This window comes from Triturus cristatus, chromosome 2_2 (assembly GCF_964204655.1).
Source record: "Triturus cristatus chromosome 2_2, aTriCri1.1, whole genome shotgun sequence".
Classification (NCBI taxonomy): Eukaryota; Metazoa; Chordata; class Amphibia; order Caudata; family Salamandridae; genus Triturus; species Triturus cristatus.
The window spans coordinates 792,633,546-792,647,089 of NC_140582.1; the positions used below are offsets into that span (position 1 = coordinate 792,633,546).

Genomic DNA, 13,544 nt, shown 5'->3' on the forward strand with positions numbered 1-13,544 from the left:
TACATAGGGTGGGCTCTGATGAACCCAAGATGGCTCACCAGATCCCCTCTACCCAGTGTTTTAAGTGTGCTGGGTCCTGCTGGTGCAGTTCTAAAAGGCAGGTGTCAGGACAATAGGTAAGTTTTACAGACACATCAGAGGAGGTCGCGCAGTAGTACATAAGTAAGCCCAGCCATATCCAAACATATTCAACCATTTGCAAACCTATCCATCATGTATCCTTCCATCTATCATTTCACTCATCCATCCCTTCATCCATCCTTTCACTCATCCATCCATTATCCATCCATCCACCCTTTCACCCTATCCATCTGTATACGCATCCATCCACTCTTCTACCCATCCATCCATTCACTCATCCATCCAGCCATTTACCCTTTCACCCATCCAGCCATCCTTTCACTTACTCATCCATCCACCCAGTCACTCATCCTTCCACCCATCCACCCTTTCAGTCATCCATCCATCCTCCCTTTCTCTCTCCATCGACCCTTTCACTTAGCCATCCTTCCATCTATCCACCCACCCACCCATCTACTCATCCACTCAATCCATCCAATGACCCGATCACTCATCCATCCTTTCTCTCATCCATTTATCCTTTCACTATTTCACTCATCTATTCATCCTTTTGTCCGCCTACCCTCCCTTTCACTCACCCATCCATCCATCCTTACATCCACCCTTTCACTCATCCATCCATCCATTCACCCTTGCACTTATAAATTCATCAATCCATCCATAATTTCACACCTCCATCCTCCCACTTACTCACTCATCATCCACCTTTTCAAACATCCATCCTTTCACTCATCCATCCCTTCACTCATCCATCCACCCTTTTACCCATCCAGCAACCCTTCAACCCATACATCCAGCTATTTACCTTTTCTCTCATCCATCCTTCCACTCACTCATCCATCCTCTCATTCTCCATCTATTCAATCTTTCATTCATCCATTCACCCTTTCACTAATTCATCCAGCCATCCACCCATCCCTTCACTTACTCACTCGCTCACCTTTTCATATTAATTTTGAGCTGAGCCTTTTTGAGAAGAGACCCATCAAGAACTTCACCCTCGCTGCAGGAGCCATTCCAGGACTGGGACAGAAACCACCCAGGGCGGAGACAGGATCCACCATAGGGGGGGGGACAGGAGCCATCACAGGTTTTGGGGGGGGGGGGGGGGACAGGAGCCATCACGGGGGGGCAGGAGCCATCATATGAGGGGGAACAGGATCCACCAGGGTGGGCACAGGGGTGGGCATGCAGTATTCTAGTATCATCTTTGTCTCTTCCAGGGTGGGGTAGGGCTCCTCACCCCCTCCTGGACAAGACAACGAGACGACAGGGTCTCTGTCAAAAATGTTAGTTTTGCCATCCCCCACTGTGATGTACAGTACTTAAATGAGAACTGATTTAACGGATTGTCCTCCATACTTTGTTAATCAGTGTGGGTGCGATTGTGCCATGTCTTTAGTTTATTTTATTACATTTTAGACTGCATGTTTGAAGAACCGAGGTTTTCTTACAATTTAGTAACATGAATTAAATTCTGTGGAGAGAACCACGTGCTGCCTCGGTGTAATCAGGGCCTGTTCTACGATTTTTATGGCCCTGGGCAGGAAGGGAATGTGTGAGGCCCCTCTAAATTGCAGAGACATGACACGACGCATTCAGGGTTGTTTGCATCTGAAAAGATGCCCCTGCGACCGAAGCTGCAGCCCCTCCCTCTCAGTCACCTTCAAACACGACTTAACAGCTCATAACGGGGCTGAAGGTGTGAGTGTTGCCATCCCGCTGTGCCTCTCCAATGCTGCTGGGTATCTGAGCTGCGGCTGCAATCTCCCACATCCTGCGCGGCGGCGCGGCGCCCCTGGCTTCTAATCGCGGTGCACCGGGGTGCCGCGGCGCACACTTTGGGAACCACTGCCTTACGGCTAAAGGTACATTCCTCACTTTGCAGCTCGATGGCTGAGAATCAGGACGTAGACGTATCTCAAGTTTGAACCTTTTGAGACAACCAAGTTCATCCCTAAACACGTTTTGAAATTTTTGCTTGATCCGGCTTTCAAAATCAGCAGCAGGATCTCCCTGAACAGCATTGACCTCCCCCTTTAACTTAATAGGAGAAGAGCTAATCGGGTCAAGCATAACACCCAAATCCCCTTGGTGGAACCAGCTGATGATACCGTCTCATTTCTCTGACACATAGACCTTGCCAGAGGTATAACGTTCCTTATATTCGATGAGACCTATGAAATAACCACGTAGAGGTATGCGTTCCCCACCATAGGCTAAGGGATGGATGTCCGATTTAAGCAGCGATACCTTGTCAGCCAGTTTGGTTTGGAGGAAGACCTTAGAGACGATAGTAATCTTTGCACCAGAATCAAAAAGAACCTTGGTAATTCACCTTCCACCAAAATGGTATCAACAGAGCATGATTTGTTTGGGACATCAGAATCTACTTGAACTACGATCTGGCCACAAACGAAATCTTCCTCAGGCATCTCTGTTTCAATACATTTTACATTAGGGACGATCGGCTTTGTCTTACAAACAATGGAAAGATTACCTTTCTTTTTGCATTTGCAACAAATCGCATTATGTGCAGGACATTTCTTATCATTTGCAAAATGGCTAAGATTGTCACACATTAAACACTTCGGAGTGAATTTTTATTTTAATTTATTTTTACCTTTAACTACACTTTCAAGTTTAGGCACAGTTTTGGAATCTTCTCTAATAGCTTAAACAGCTGCTTGCTTGTCCCTTTTAATGGTGTCAACACACTTTAACAAGTGTTCGACCCTTTTAGCCACTTGGATGACTTCATCCAAGGAGGGTTCACCCCTCAACCAAAGCTCCTTGCTGATTCTTTCTATGTTGCATCCCAACATGAATTGATCCCTAGTCCTTTAATACAAAAATTCAGCAAACTTGCAGGCTGAAGTGAGTTTCCTTAGTTGAGTAATATAACCCTCAACAGTCTCACCTTCATTTTGCAACCTTCTAGCAAATTGGTATCTTTCTAATATAGTGCTATCCTTGGGTAGGTAATGCTTGTCAAGTTTTTTCAAGCAAATTTCAAATTCATTTAGGTCTCTTGCTACTGCATCACTGAGTTCAGGAAGATGATCAAAAACATCTTGCCCCTGCGACCCTAAGCAGTGAAGCAGGAGCGAAGACCTACGCTCCGCACTTAAACTTACTCCACAAGCTCTGGCATAACGCTCAAACACTCTTTTCCATTTCTGCTGTTTAATGGGAAGCTCCCCAGGTGACATAAGGAACAATGGAGGAGCAGTTACATTCTGCATAGTTAATCACAAAACGAGATAACAATGAAAGTTGTGCAAGTGTCATGGATGTGACACGTTAGTTACCAATATTACCTGTGAGGGTGCCACAAGCACTGTAAATTTAGCATCATTACACAATTTTTAAAAGAAAAGTGTGCGTGCCACATTTGCAACACGCATGAAAAATTGTGTAACAGATAAACTGTGTGCATGCTATGGAAACAGTATAAAAGGCACACACGAGGCAAGTAATAAGAAAGTGCCAAAGGCGTAGCTCGCAAAGCCTTGTGAACAATGTGTGCGTGTCACAGAGGTGACCCGCTTAATGTGGAACGCCGAATTAATGAAGACACAACCTAAATAACAAATGAGGAACCGCCGTAATGTGTGCGTGTCACAAAAGTGGCACGCAGAGTGGAAGCAGTGCGATAACTGTAAGATGGCTGCCGGCGTAGCTCAGAAAACCTTGAGAACAGATGTGGCACGCTGAATTTAATATGGCACGCCGCATTAATGAAGAAACCACCTGAATAATAAATGAGGAAGCGCCGTAATGTGTGCGTGTCACAGAAGTGGCACACAGAGTGGAAGCAGTGCGATAACTAAGATAGCTGCCACGTTGGTTTGCGTAAGGTCAACAACGTGACCCCGCAGCCTTAGAGACGCACGTTGGTGATTTGAGAATGCGTGCACAGAGGGAGGAGTTGTAAGCACCGAAGACTCAAAGACAGAGCAAAGCTCCAAAGGCTAATGAGGCTCGCGCCAGCCACGAGAGGTAAGAAGTGTATTTTTTAAATGTCAAAGAGACAAGGGTTTAGTACAGGGTCCACGAGCGGCACACACTCCAGGCTTTGGTTGAATTGGTGAAAGGAAGCACACCAAACATGTCAACACTCTCAGTCCAATAGCAAATTTGCAGCCCAGACCTCTGTGGCAGGCAGCTCAGTCAAAGGCACTTCCCAAACCCAAGGGACGAGCCCGTGTCAAATTCTCCCAAACCCCAAGGGGACTCATAGGGGCGAGCTACGCAGCAAAAGCTCCCAGTCCCGGGACTCAAGGTTTAAAGGCAAACAAATGCTTGAGACAAAATATCCCAGGAGTACACAGTTGGTGGGTGCAAAACAGAGCCAGAGAACTGCAAGGTTCCTCCCCTTTTTTCCAAGAAAAGCTGGTCCCAAGTGGAGTCTAAAGAAGGGGAAAAACAGAACAGTACCTTAGGAAGGGATGGTCCACTCACTTCCTATAGAATGCAAAGATTTCAGAGCTGTAGTTGAGGCTTGTTGGGTTCTTCTTGCCTTGCAGCTGCTGACTACGCCAGTGTAAGATCCTATGAGGCAGCAGTAAGGATCACGCAGAGGCAGGTTGTAGAGGAGAACCTCAGGTTTTATTTCTAGTAAGAAAAAACCCATCCAGGTCCCAGCCAGCTCAGCCAACAGCTAGCTTGCACATTTGAAAATACACATTCTATAACCTGGGATACCAACACCCAGTATAGGTTCTTAGGTTATGACACTATGACATCAGAAGCAGGACAGGCTTCAGATGCCAGATGCTCTTCACGGAATTCTGAATAATGTTGTGTAAATTTGTGATAAATTCACATAATTACTGTACAACAAATTACACAAGTTACGCCCACCACAGACAAACGCAGCACATCCTTAATTTCATGGCAAAATGCCACAGCCATGTAATGGTGTAATTGCAACATTCATGCATGTGAATGACCCTGCTTCAGTCATGCTGACCTTTCACTTGACAAGTGAATGCCTCAGCTCCAGGGCTATCGGCCTCTCAAAGGCAAACGGGAGCATCTGCCATTTGACTGCCTCAGATCCAGCCCTGCTTGCCTTTAGTCTGAAATGCCCACAGCCCTTTACAGCACCCAGTGCCACATTACATAAGCTCAGGGTGCACCCAGAGAGGTACACTCCCTTCCCACCAGTACGAGGCAATGCCACATTTCTACAGCCTCTTTGGTTAGAATACGGGTCATATTTAATAAAACAGAACAAAATAAAAATATCCTTCTTAAATTTCAGCAACTTGTATTGTACAGTTACATAAGCTGCTTTTTGCAACCAGTTTAGTCAAACAAAACATCTCTACCAAGTATCACACTAATCTAGCATCATAAACTAATCTAGCCCCGAGTAGGACATTTTATAATTTTTAAATTTGAGAAGCAAGTACCTTTCACAGAGTTCGGCCTATCTCAGCATCCTCCTCCCCCCCCCCAATATCCCGTGGGTAAACCACACACAAGCATGGGAAGTGATCCCAGGCCACCACCCAAATAGGCAACTATTCCAGTCCTTACCCTCATAATCACCAGATTATGAGGGGATCCAACCCCAGTAAAGAGGGCAGTATCTGAACCCCTACGTCCCCACCATTAAAGGGCATCTCGCAGACAATATTCCCTCTAATTTTTTTCCTCTGTGTCCGGTGGTCCCTGTGCGCATTAACCAAGGCTATGTGCGCCTACCAACTGGACATGCAAGCGAGTGCTACGCTCAGCAATATAAATCTTATGGCAATTACCACTCCAAACTTCTGTTTACAACGAGAGCAAACACAGGTGCATTACACACATATAGCTCTATATAATAGGGTCTTGAGACAGTTTTGCAACGTAGATACATGCCTTTGTGACTTGAATTGTTTAGTCCTGTAGCACCTACGCCCTATGTTTAGAAAAGGACTGGACATGGCAGGTTGTACCATTATAATATATACTGAACAGCAGGGTTGATGAAAGCAGTTAAAAGGAGGCACTATTATTAAGCATGAACCCAGATCCATGCTGGTCTTGTCAGTGAAATATGCTATCATTTTTCCTAGTGTAAATTGCCGACACCAGGGCACATTGAACAGCGCCCGCAGGTTGTTTGCTTTATTGTCACGAACAAGAATATGCAGACGGTGAATGGGCTCTCTTATTTACAATTTAAGTTGGCCCAAAAGAAAGGCCTCATTCAAAGGGTAATCAGTCCTACTTTTATTAAAAAATAAGCCTGTCTGGGGGTCAGGCGGGAGCCTAATACATATACACCAAAGCAATCGAGGCGAACTAAAGGTACATAACTTATCACTTTACAAGTCAGTACTTTAGATAAACATTTGAGGCTGGCTTTTGACTTTGTTTACCCCTTGTATATAACCTGTATGCAGGTACTGTAAGAAGGTAGGCATATGTTAAGAGTGCATAGCCGGGAGAAACAAAAAGTCTGGAATTAAAATTTAACAGTGCTGGGGCTATGTCTGTATTTATAAGACTTTACTACTATGCAATGGAACCTTTATAGCAGCTTTATAAGACAAATTCATATAAAAAAAACATAAGGTTCCAAACCCATGCCTTCAGTTTGCAAGCAGCTTGTTTATGCTGGTTCATAGCTTACTGTGCTATATTATATGGGTTGCAATTTATGAACTGCAGGTAATAAAGGATGTGTCAAAAGCAAAACCCCGCTTACCTATCTACAATAAAATGTGTGATTTGCATGTCACATAGTGTGCTTGACAGATGTATTAGCCCTCTATTCAGCATTATGCATCAAAACTGTAACTAGACAAAACACAGATCTCTACAGCAACTGCATTAACCCCTAGAGTTCTCTTCCTTTACTATTACCCCCAGAAATTTTCTGAGCACCCAAATATCTCTGCAGAAGGTGTCTTAACACCATAAGGTAATTTAAAATTCAGCCGTTGTGATCAGTTTAGCCAGAACAGATTTACTGTCACATTTGTCCTTTTTGCCAATTTCTTTACTGCAGAGTTTGAAAGAAGTAAAGGTATAAGTTGACAGCCAGACTGATTTTCATGACTCAGTTTCTCTTGACTGCACCCCCTTTCTGCTGTCACGTTTTGACCACCGAATTATAGATTGGCACATCTATAAGGTCTTTGTAGTGGGTTTATGATGAATTGGAAAATACATGCATGCTGTTCTAAGATCAGCACCCACAGGATAAATCCTAACAGTCATCCATTCCCCTACCTCCCCAAGTTCTAACACCACCATATGTAAATGATATGACTTAGAAAGGGTTGCACTCTTATTTGTTCGAGCTAAGCCTTGAAAATATTTGGAGTGCAAAACATTAAACAAACATCAAGTTATAACATAATAAGGTTGCATAGTATAAAGTGGTCCAGGAAAGGGGAACCATTCAAATGTGATGTGATACAAGATGAGGCTTTTACTAATTCGAGGAACTGGTCATGGTCTACCTATTTTGAACAATACAGATGTAGGCCTGCTCCTCATTGCTGAAACTGATGCATCCTTGCAGTACATCCAGTGGTGTTATTTTCTCAAACCTTAACTACTGCAGAGAATATATTTTATGTTATGTTGCTTTGAGGCTAGTCCTGGCTTCCTCTGTAACTAGTGATTTATATTCAAGTCGCTTAATGTCTAGTGCATGTCTGAGGGATTCATCTGGGGTATTTATGGCCTGTGTTTCACCATCTGTTATCTCCTTTACCAAGGTTTCTAATTTTTCCTTCTTTGCTCTTCTATGTCCCACCATAAGCAAGAGCGCCTGGCCCTTTATCACTGATTTAAAGGTTTTCCATAGAGTTTGTGTTGAGTTGACGGAGTTTGCATTTTCTTTGAAATAATTGTCTGTGTGCTGCGCTATTTCTTTCCTAATATTTGGGATTTTAAGGTACCTTGTGTTTAGTGTTATAGTTGTTCGTTTGTGGTGTGATTCTAAGACTAATTTAGTCCAAACCAGGGAGTGGTCTGAGATTCCTCACGCCAAAACCAGAGCCTCTCTAAAGTTGTGCAACTCATTTGATAATATCAATATATAATCTATACAGAACAAGCTGTCGTGGGCCCCAGAGTGAAATGCGTAGTGTAGCGTTTGGGGGTTAAGATGTCTCCAAACATCCACCAAGCCAGGAGCGGCTAGAAAGTCAGACAAGAGTGTGATTTCACGCGAGTGTGTTCGAGGTGGATGTCGATTCATTTGGTCGTGTAGTGTCATGTTCAGATCTCCTCCCAGTACAAGGGCTTCGAGAGAGAAATCTAAAATGATCTTACTTAGCTCAGTTAAGGCTGTTTTATGAAGTACCGGGGGAATGCATGCCGATACTAAGTTCATCGGTTTTCCCTCCCATGTTGCCTCAACAACCGCAAATCTCCCATGTGTGTCGGCCCAAGACCTCTGTATTATAAGTGGGAGGTTTTTACGAATCATTATGCCTGTCTCCCTGGATGCTGATCTGAAACTAGTGTGTGCAATCAATGTGTACCCACATCTGTTCAGGGCTTTGCAGGTGTTGCCCACCAGGTGAGTTTCTTGTAGTAACACTATGTCTGGAGTTTAGCGCTTCAAAAATTGCAGCACTATCCCTCGCTTAAGCTTGTCTCCCAGTCCATTTACATTCCATGTGAGGATTCGGAGTGCTGTCTCTGTTGCGATATTTGTCATGAATTGTGTGGTATCTGTCTATGTTTAATCTCGTATTACTTCCGTTCTGTATTAAGGGGAAGAGTTTCTAATGATTGGGCTTTCTCTTGGCGACACAGATGAAGGCTCAGCGCAAGGTCTCGTTTGTTTGCCTGAGTTTTATGGAATGGGACTGTGGATGCGTGGCTGTATTTCCTGCTCTAACTAATCGTCTGACTGAAACATCTTTAAACGTAGAACTTTCCCCTCACAATTGGAGTAACATGTCCCTCCTCCCTGCTTCCCTGCATGCCAGACTTGGAACTACCTGCCATCCAAATATTTCAGAGTGCCTGTCACCCTCCCCCCAAGAGTTAAGGGTTCATGGTCACACTGTTCCCCTTCCCTCCCTTGCATATAATTGACAGGCATCTTAAGCAATTTATGCATCAACAGCAGTCTTTGGCAATGTACATTTATAATCTAATTTGTTCCTTTTTACCTGCATCTATAAGATATCAGTCCTAATGTTCTTTGGGTGCTTTTTACCTTTAATTTCTGTCCAGCAGCTTAAGTACAGTGTTCCCTACGGAAACAGCGTACTGGTGTTCTCTCTTAGGTCGGCTTCTTCTTGCAACTGAAGTTTCAGTGTTCATTGCGTACGTTTTCAGCTTCGTCTTCTGCTGGTTTTGTGCCTTTTATGTTTGGTTGTGTTTGTTTCTAACGGTTCCATTTCTGCTTCAGTCAGCCATCAGATGTATGGTTTCCTACTTACCTCCAACCATCCAGCCATTTCCATGCATCTTCAGGTTTTGAAAAAAAAATATGTTTTGCCTTCCGCTTCTACTCTTAGTTTTGCTGGGAACAGCATAGCGTATTTGAGTTCTTTTCTTCTTAGTTCTTGCCTTACTTACATGAAACTTCGTCTTTGCCTTTGTACTTTAAACGTAAAATCAGGAAAGAATGTTATATTGCTGTTTTCAGAAGTGACTGGTGGGGCGCTCTGTGCCATTTGCAGAATGACATCTCTGTCTCGGAAGTTGAAGACACAAGCAAATATTGGTCTGGGGGGGCAGGTTTCAGCCGTCTCCCTTTAACCCTGTGGGCTCCTAGGATTCCTATGTTATTTCGACGTGCTCTGCCCTCACAATCATCTAGCTGAGCTTCCATCAATCAATCAATCAGGACATTTATAGAGCGCGCTACTCACCCATGAGGGCCACAAGGCGCTGGGGGGGAGGGTGAAGCAGCTACTGATCGAACAGCCAGGTCTTGAGAAGTCTCCTGAAGGTCAGCAGGTCCTTAGTCTGTCGCAGGTGGAATGGGAGGGTGTTCCATGTCTTGGCGGCGAGGTGGGAGAATGATCTGCCGCCGGTGACCGTTCGGCGGATCCGTGGGATGGTGGCAAAGGCAAGGTCAGCGGAGCGAAGCTGGCGGTTCGGGGTGTAGAAGGTGAGTCGTTCGTTGAGGTATGCTGGTCCGGCATTGTGGAGTGCTTTGTGGGCATGGGTGAGGAGCTTGAAGGTGATCCTCTTGTTGACCGGGAGCCAGTGCAGGTCTTTTAGGTGGGTGGTGATGTGGCGAGGGATTCCGAGGATGAGGCGTGCGGAGGCGTTTTGTATGCGTTGGAGTCTTTTCTGAAGTTTGGCTGTGGTTCCTGCATAGAGGGCATTGCCGTAGTCCAGCCTGCTGCTGACGAGGGCTTGGGTGACTGTCCTTCTGGTTTCGGTGGGGGTCCATCTGTAGATCTTACGGAGGGTGTTGAAGCAGGAGGAGGAGACAGCGTTGACTTGCTGGGTCATGGAGAGCGTTGAGTCCAGGATGAAACCCAGGTTGTGTACGTGGGTGGTGGGTGTCGGGGAGCTACCAACGTGGCCGGCCACCAGGAGTCATCGCATGCGGAGGGGGTGGAGCCGAGGATGAGGACTTCCGTCTTGTCAGAGTTCAGTTTCAGGCGGCTGGTCTTCGTCCACTCTGCGACGGCCTTCATTCCATTCCATGAGCTCACTTTGTGCATGTAGTTCTCTTGTTTTAGGCAGGCTGTGTCGGTGGACAATGAATGGGTTGTCTCTTCTATTTTCTTAACTCTAGCGTCCATATTGCGTAAGTCGGCCCTGACCAAGGAGACTTCAAGATTAACAGAGTCTAGTCTGGATCCTAGTGAGGTGCGCACATTGTTTATTGCTGGCATAATATCCTGAAGCGTAAGTTCTGTTGGTTCTGTAGCGGTTTGGGCTTGTGGTTGATTTGCATACGCTGTATTTTCTTGCGCGTCTGCCCCCTTTTGCCATGCATATGTGTCCAATTTGGTTTGTAGCGCCACACTTCCGCTCCCCCCACCATTACTCGGAGTTATGTCGATCTTTTATGTACCTGAGGAGTCCTCGAGGTATTTCCCACCATCTGCTCTGGGGCTGTGTGCCCTTTCTGGCCTCTCTGGTTTCCTGCTCGGCACTCCTTTGCTCAGCTAGGGTGCTTTTTCTCACGTTGTGGGCCCAGATACCGCCTTTCGCCGTTGCGGCTCTTGACCTCTGCTGTTGCACTCTCCCCCACTCGGGAGCCTCACCGTCTATCTTTATCTGCGGTGTTTCCTCTGTGAGCTCCTGTTCCTCGGTGTCCGTTTCTCCTCTGCTCTGCTTCAATGGCATGTGTGGGCCTCCGTGTGTCATGTGTGGGCCTCCGTGTGTCAGGGGTGGTTCGAGTAGTCTGTCTCTCCTCTGGCTCGTTGCGCCGCACCCTCTGAGTTGGCGCTTCACTGGGGCCTAGCAGTTTTGGCCAAAGGGCCGCCTGCTCTGCATCTCGCACGCGTCAGCTGCTCCCCCCTGCGACTTGCTACCATTAGGTCCGTTGTTCCAGCTTCCAGCCGATCGGATCCGTCGCACTCTGACGCTGCTGGACTAGGGATAGTTGTGGATCAACACCACCCATATGTCTTCGGTTGTTCAACTCTGTCCGTGTCGTGTATTTTCACTCCGGCATAGCTGTCCAGACCTCGTTTAGGGCGTTACCATTTTCCCTGTTTGCTGCTGACGTAGGGCCCGGTACGATCGGAACCTTTTGCCTGATGTGAAGATTTCTTTAGTGGTGCCGGATTGGCAGCGCTTTATTTCCGCATTGGATTGCTGCCTATTTGATGCTGTTTACTCGGATTAATTAGCGGATATTGCGGGAATATAGGTGTGGGATCCGCTTTAGTTTGTGGCCATTTCCCTTGGCTGCAGGCCATGCCCCCCTGCAGTTGTATTTTTGATTTAAAAAAATAAAAACACAATTAAACTTTAAAACATTGTTATTTTAAGAACAAACTTTTATGGAATGAAAATGGAAAAAAATGTATTTTGTTTATTTTGTATGTCACTGAGTCTGACCTCTTGCGCCAAGCCATATGCCCCACCCTATGCAGACATCAGACCCTGACTGTGCAAGCCTTTAGCTACGCACCATGATGTTGGGCCCCAAGAATTGTGGGCCTTCCATGGTTCCCATTTTACTGCATGTTTTTCCCATAGCTCCTTTGATGGTTCCACTAAAGGACAATGGACCCTACAAAACCCAGAAAAAATAATGTTGTGTGCCATAAAACCCCAAAAGTAATAATGCTTAGGCGTAGAGCTATTCTACAGCCAGGCACCACAGTCCACCCTCGGGGGACATCCTACCACTGATACCTGCGGCCGGGCCCTGCGCTTTACCCTCTAGGGGTTTCCAATCCCTGCTGTACGAGGCATGGCTGGAGGCTCACCCTCCTCCCCATCCTCCAGGGGTGTCTGAAACCCAATGCATACGGGATGGCCAGAGGTCCACCCTTCACTGATGTTGGGCCCATTCTGCACACAGTCTTGGACCATGTGCAGTAGAGTTCCTTTGGTCCGTATAGCCTGCCTTGGTGTCACAGTAGTGCGTGGATAGAAGCTTGACGGTACCACAGTCTGCTGAGGATTGCCAAATCATTCAACGATCCTGCAACAAAATTTGCATTATTTTTATTTTTTAATGTGATCACACAATGAGATTAAGAATAGAGTGTGCTCACCCTGCCCCTAATATGACCCTCTTTCTTTACTTTTAAAGATATAGTAAAGTATAAGTGAATGCATATTAGATATGTTTATTTTTAACCGAGTTGGAATTCAGTAGATTTGTGTACTTTTCTGTTTTCTAGGGCACCTCCAATAATAGGCTACTTGCCATTTGAAGTTCTTGGCACTTCGGGCTACGATTACTATCATGTGGATGACCTAGATAATTTGGCAAAATGTCACGAGCACTGTAAGTACTTGTTGGAATTCTCCAGTATATAAATGACAGCTTTAGGCCATGGACAAATAGGTGTCCAGTTCTCCTGGTTGTTTTATGTATGAAATGAGCAGGGTTTAAGTTTTTTGACATTTCATCGACATGGAAGAGCTATGTGCAGGGGATCTCTGTAGACACCGTTTAAATAAAGAATTATATTCTAACAGTGATTACTAGCGACCAGTGGTTCATTTATAAAAAAAAAAACGAAAAAAGTGCCAGGGCCCTTATCACGGGCCACTGCAGCCTGCACCATGCATAGCCCCTGCCAGCACTGCCAATAACAGTACCAACACAACTACTGACCATCGCCCTACTACAAGTGTAACAATTCAGACTATTCCAGGCCCCCAATGCTTTAAGAATGGCTTGGGGCTGAAGTTATTAGTCATGGTTAATGTATACTGAATTAATAAACTACTGTTGTGCTCATCTCTAAATTAGACAATCAGCGCCACCATGTGGCAGACTGTCATAAGTGCTGGTGTTGATGATTAAGTGCCGGTGCCGAGTGCAAATTAAGCACTGCAAG

The 13,544-nt window shown here is 45.5% G+C and overlaps 1 protein-coding gene across 9 annotated transcripts in view; it reads left to right on the top strand.

The window, feature by feature from the left end:
• CLOCK (clock circadian regulator) overlaps positions 1-13,544 on the top strand; it is a 2,260,868-nt gene that overhangs the window by 1,478,489 nt on the left and 768,835 nt on the right. For 8 of the 9 annotated variants that reach the window (XM_085642074.1, XM_085642079.1, XM_085642078.1 and 5 more), the window contains one exon: positions 12,879-12,985. The exons of the other annotated variant lie outside the window; for it this stretch is intronic. In XM_085642074.1, coding sequence (XP_085498200.1) covers positions 12,879-12,985 — 107 coding nt within the window. The remainder of the gene's footprint in view (positions 1-12,878; positions 12,986-13,544) is intronic. 9 annotated transcript variants of the gene reach the window in all.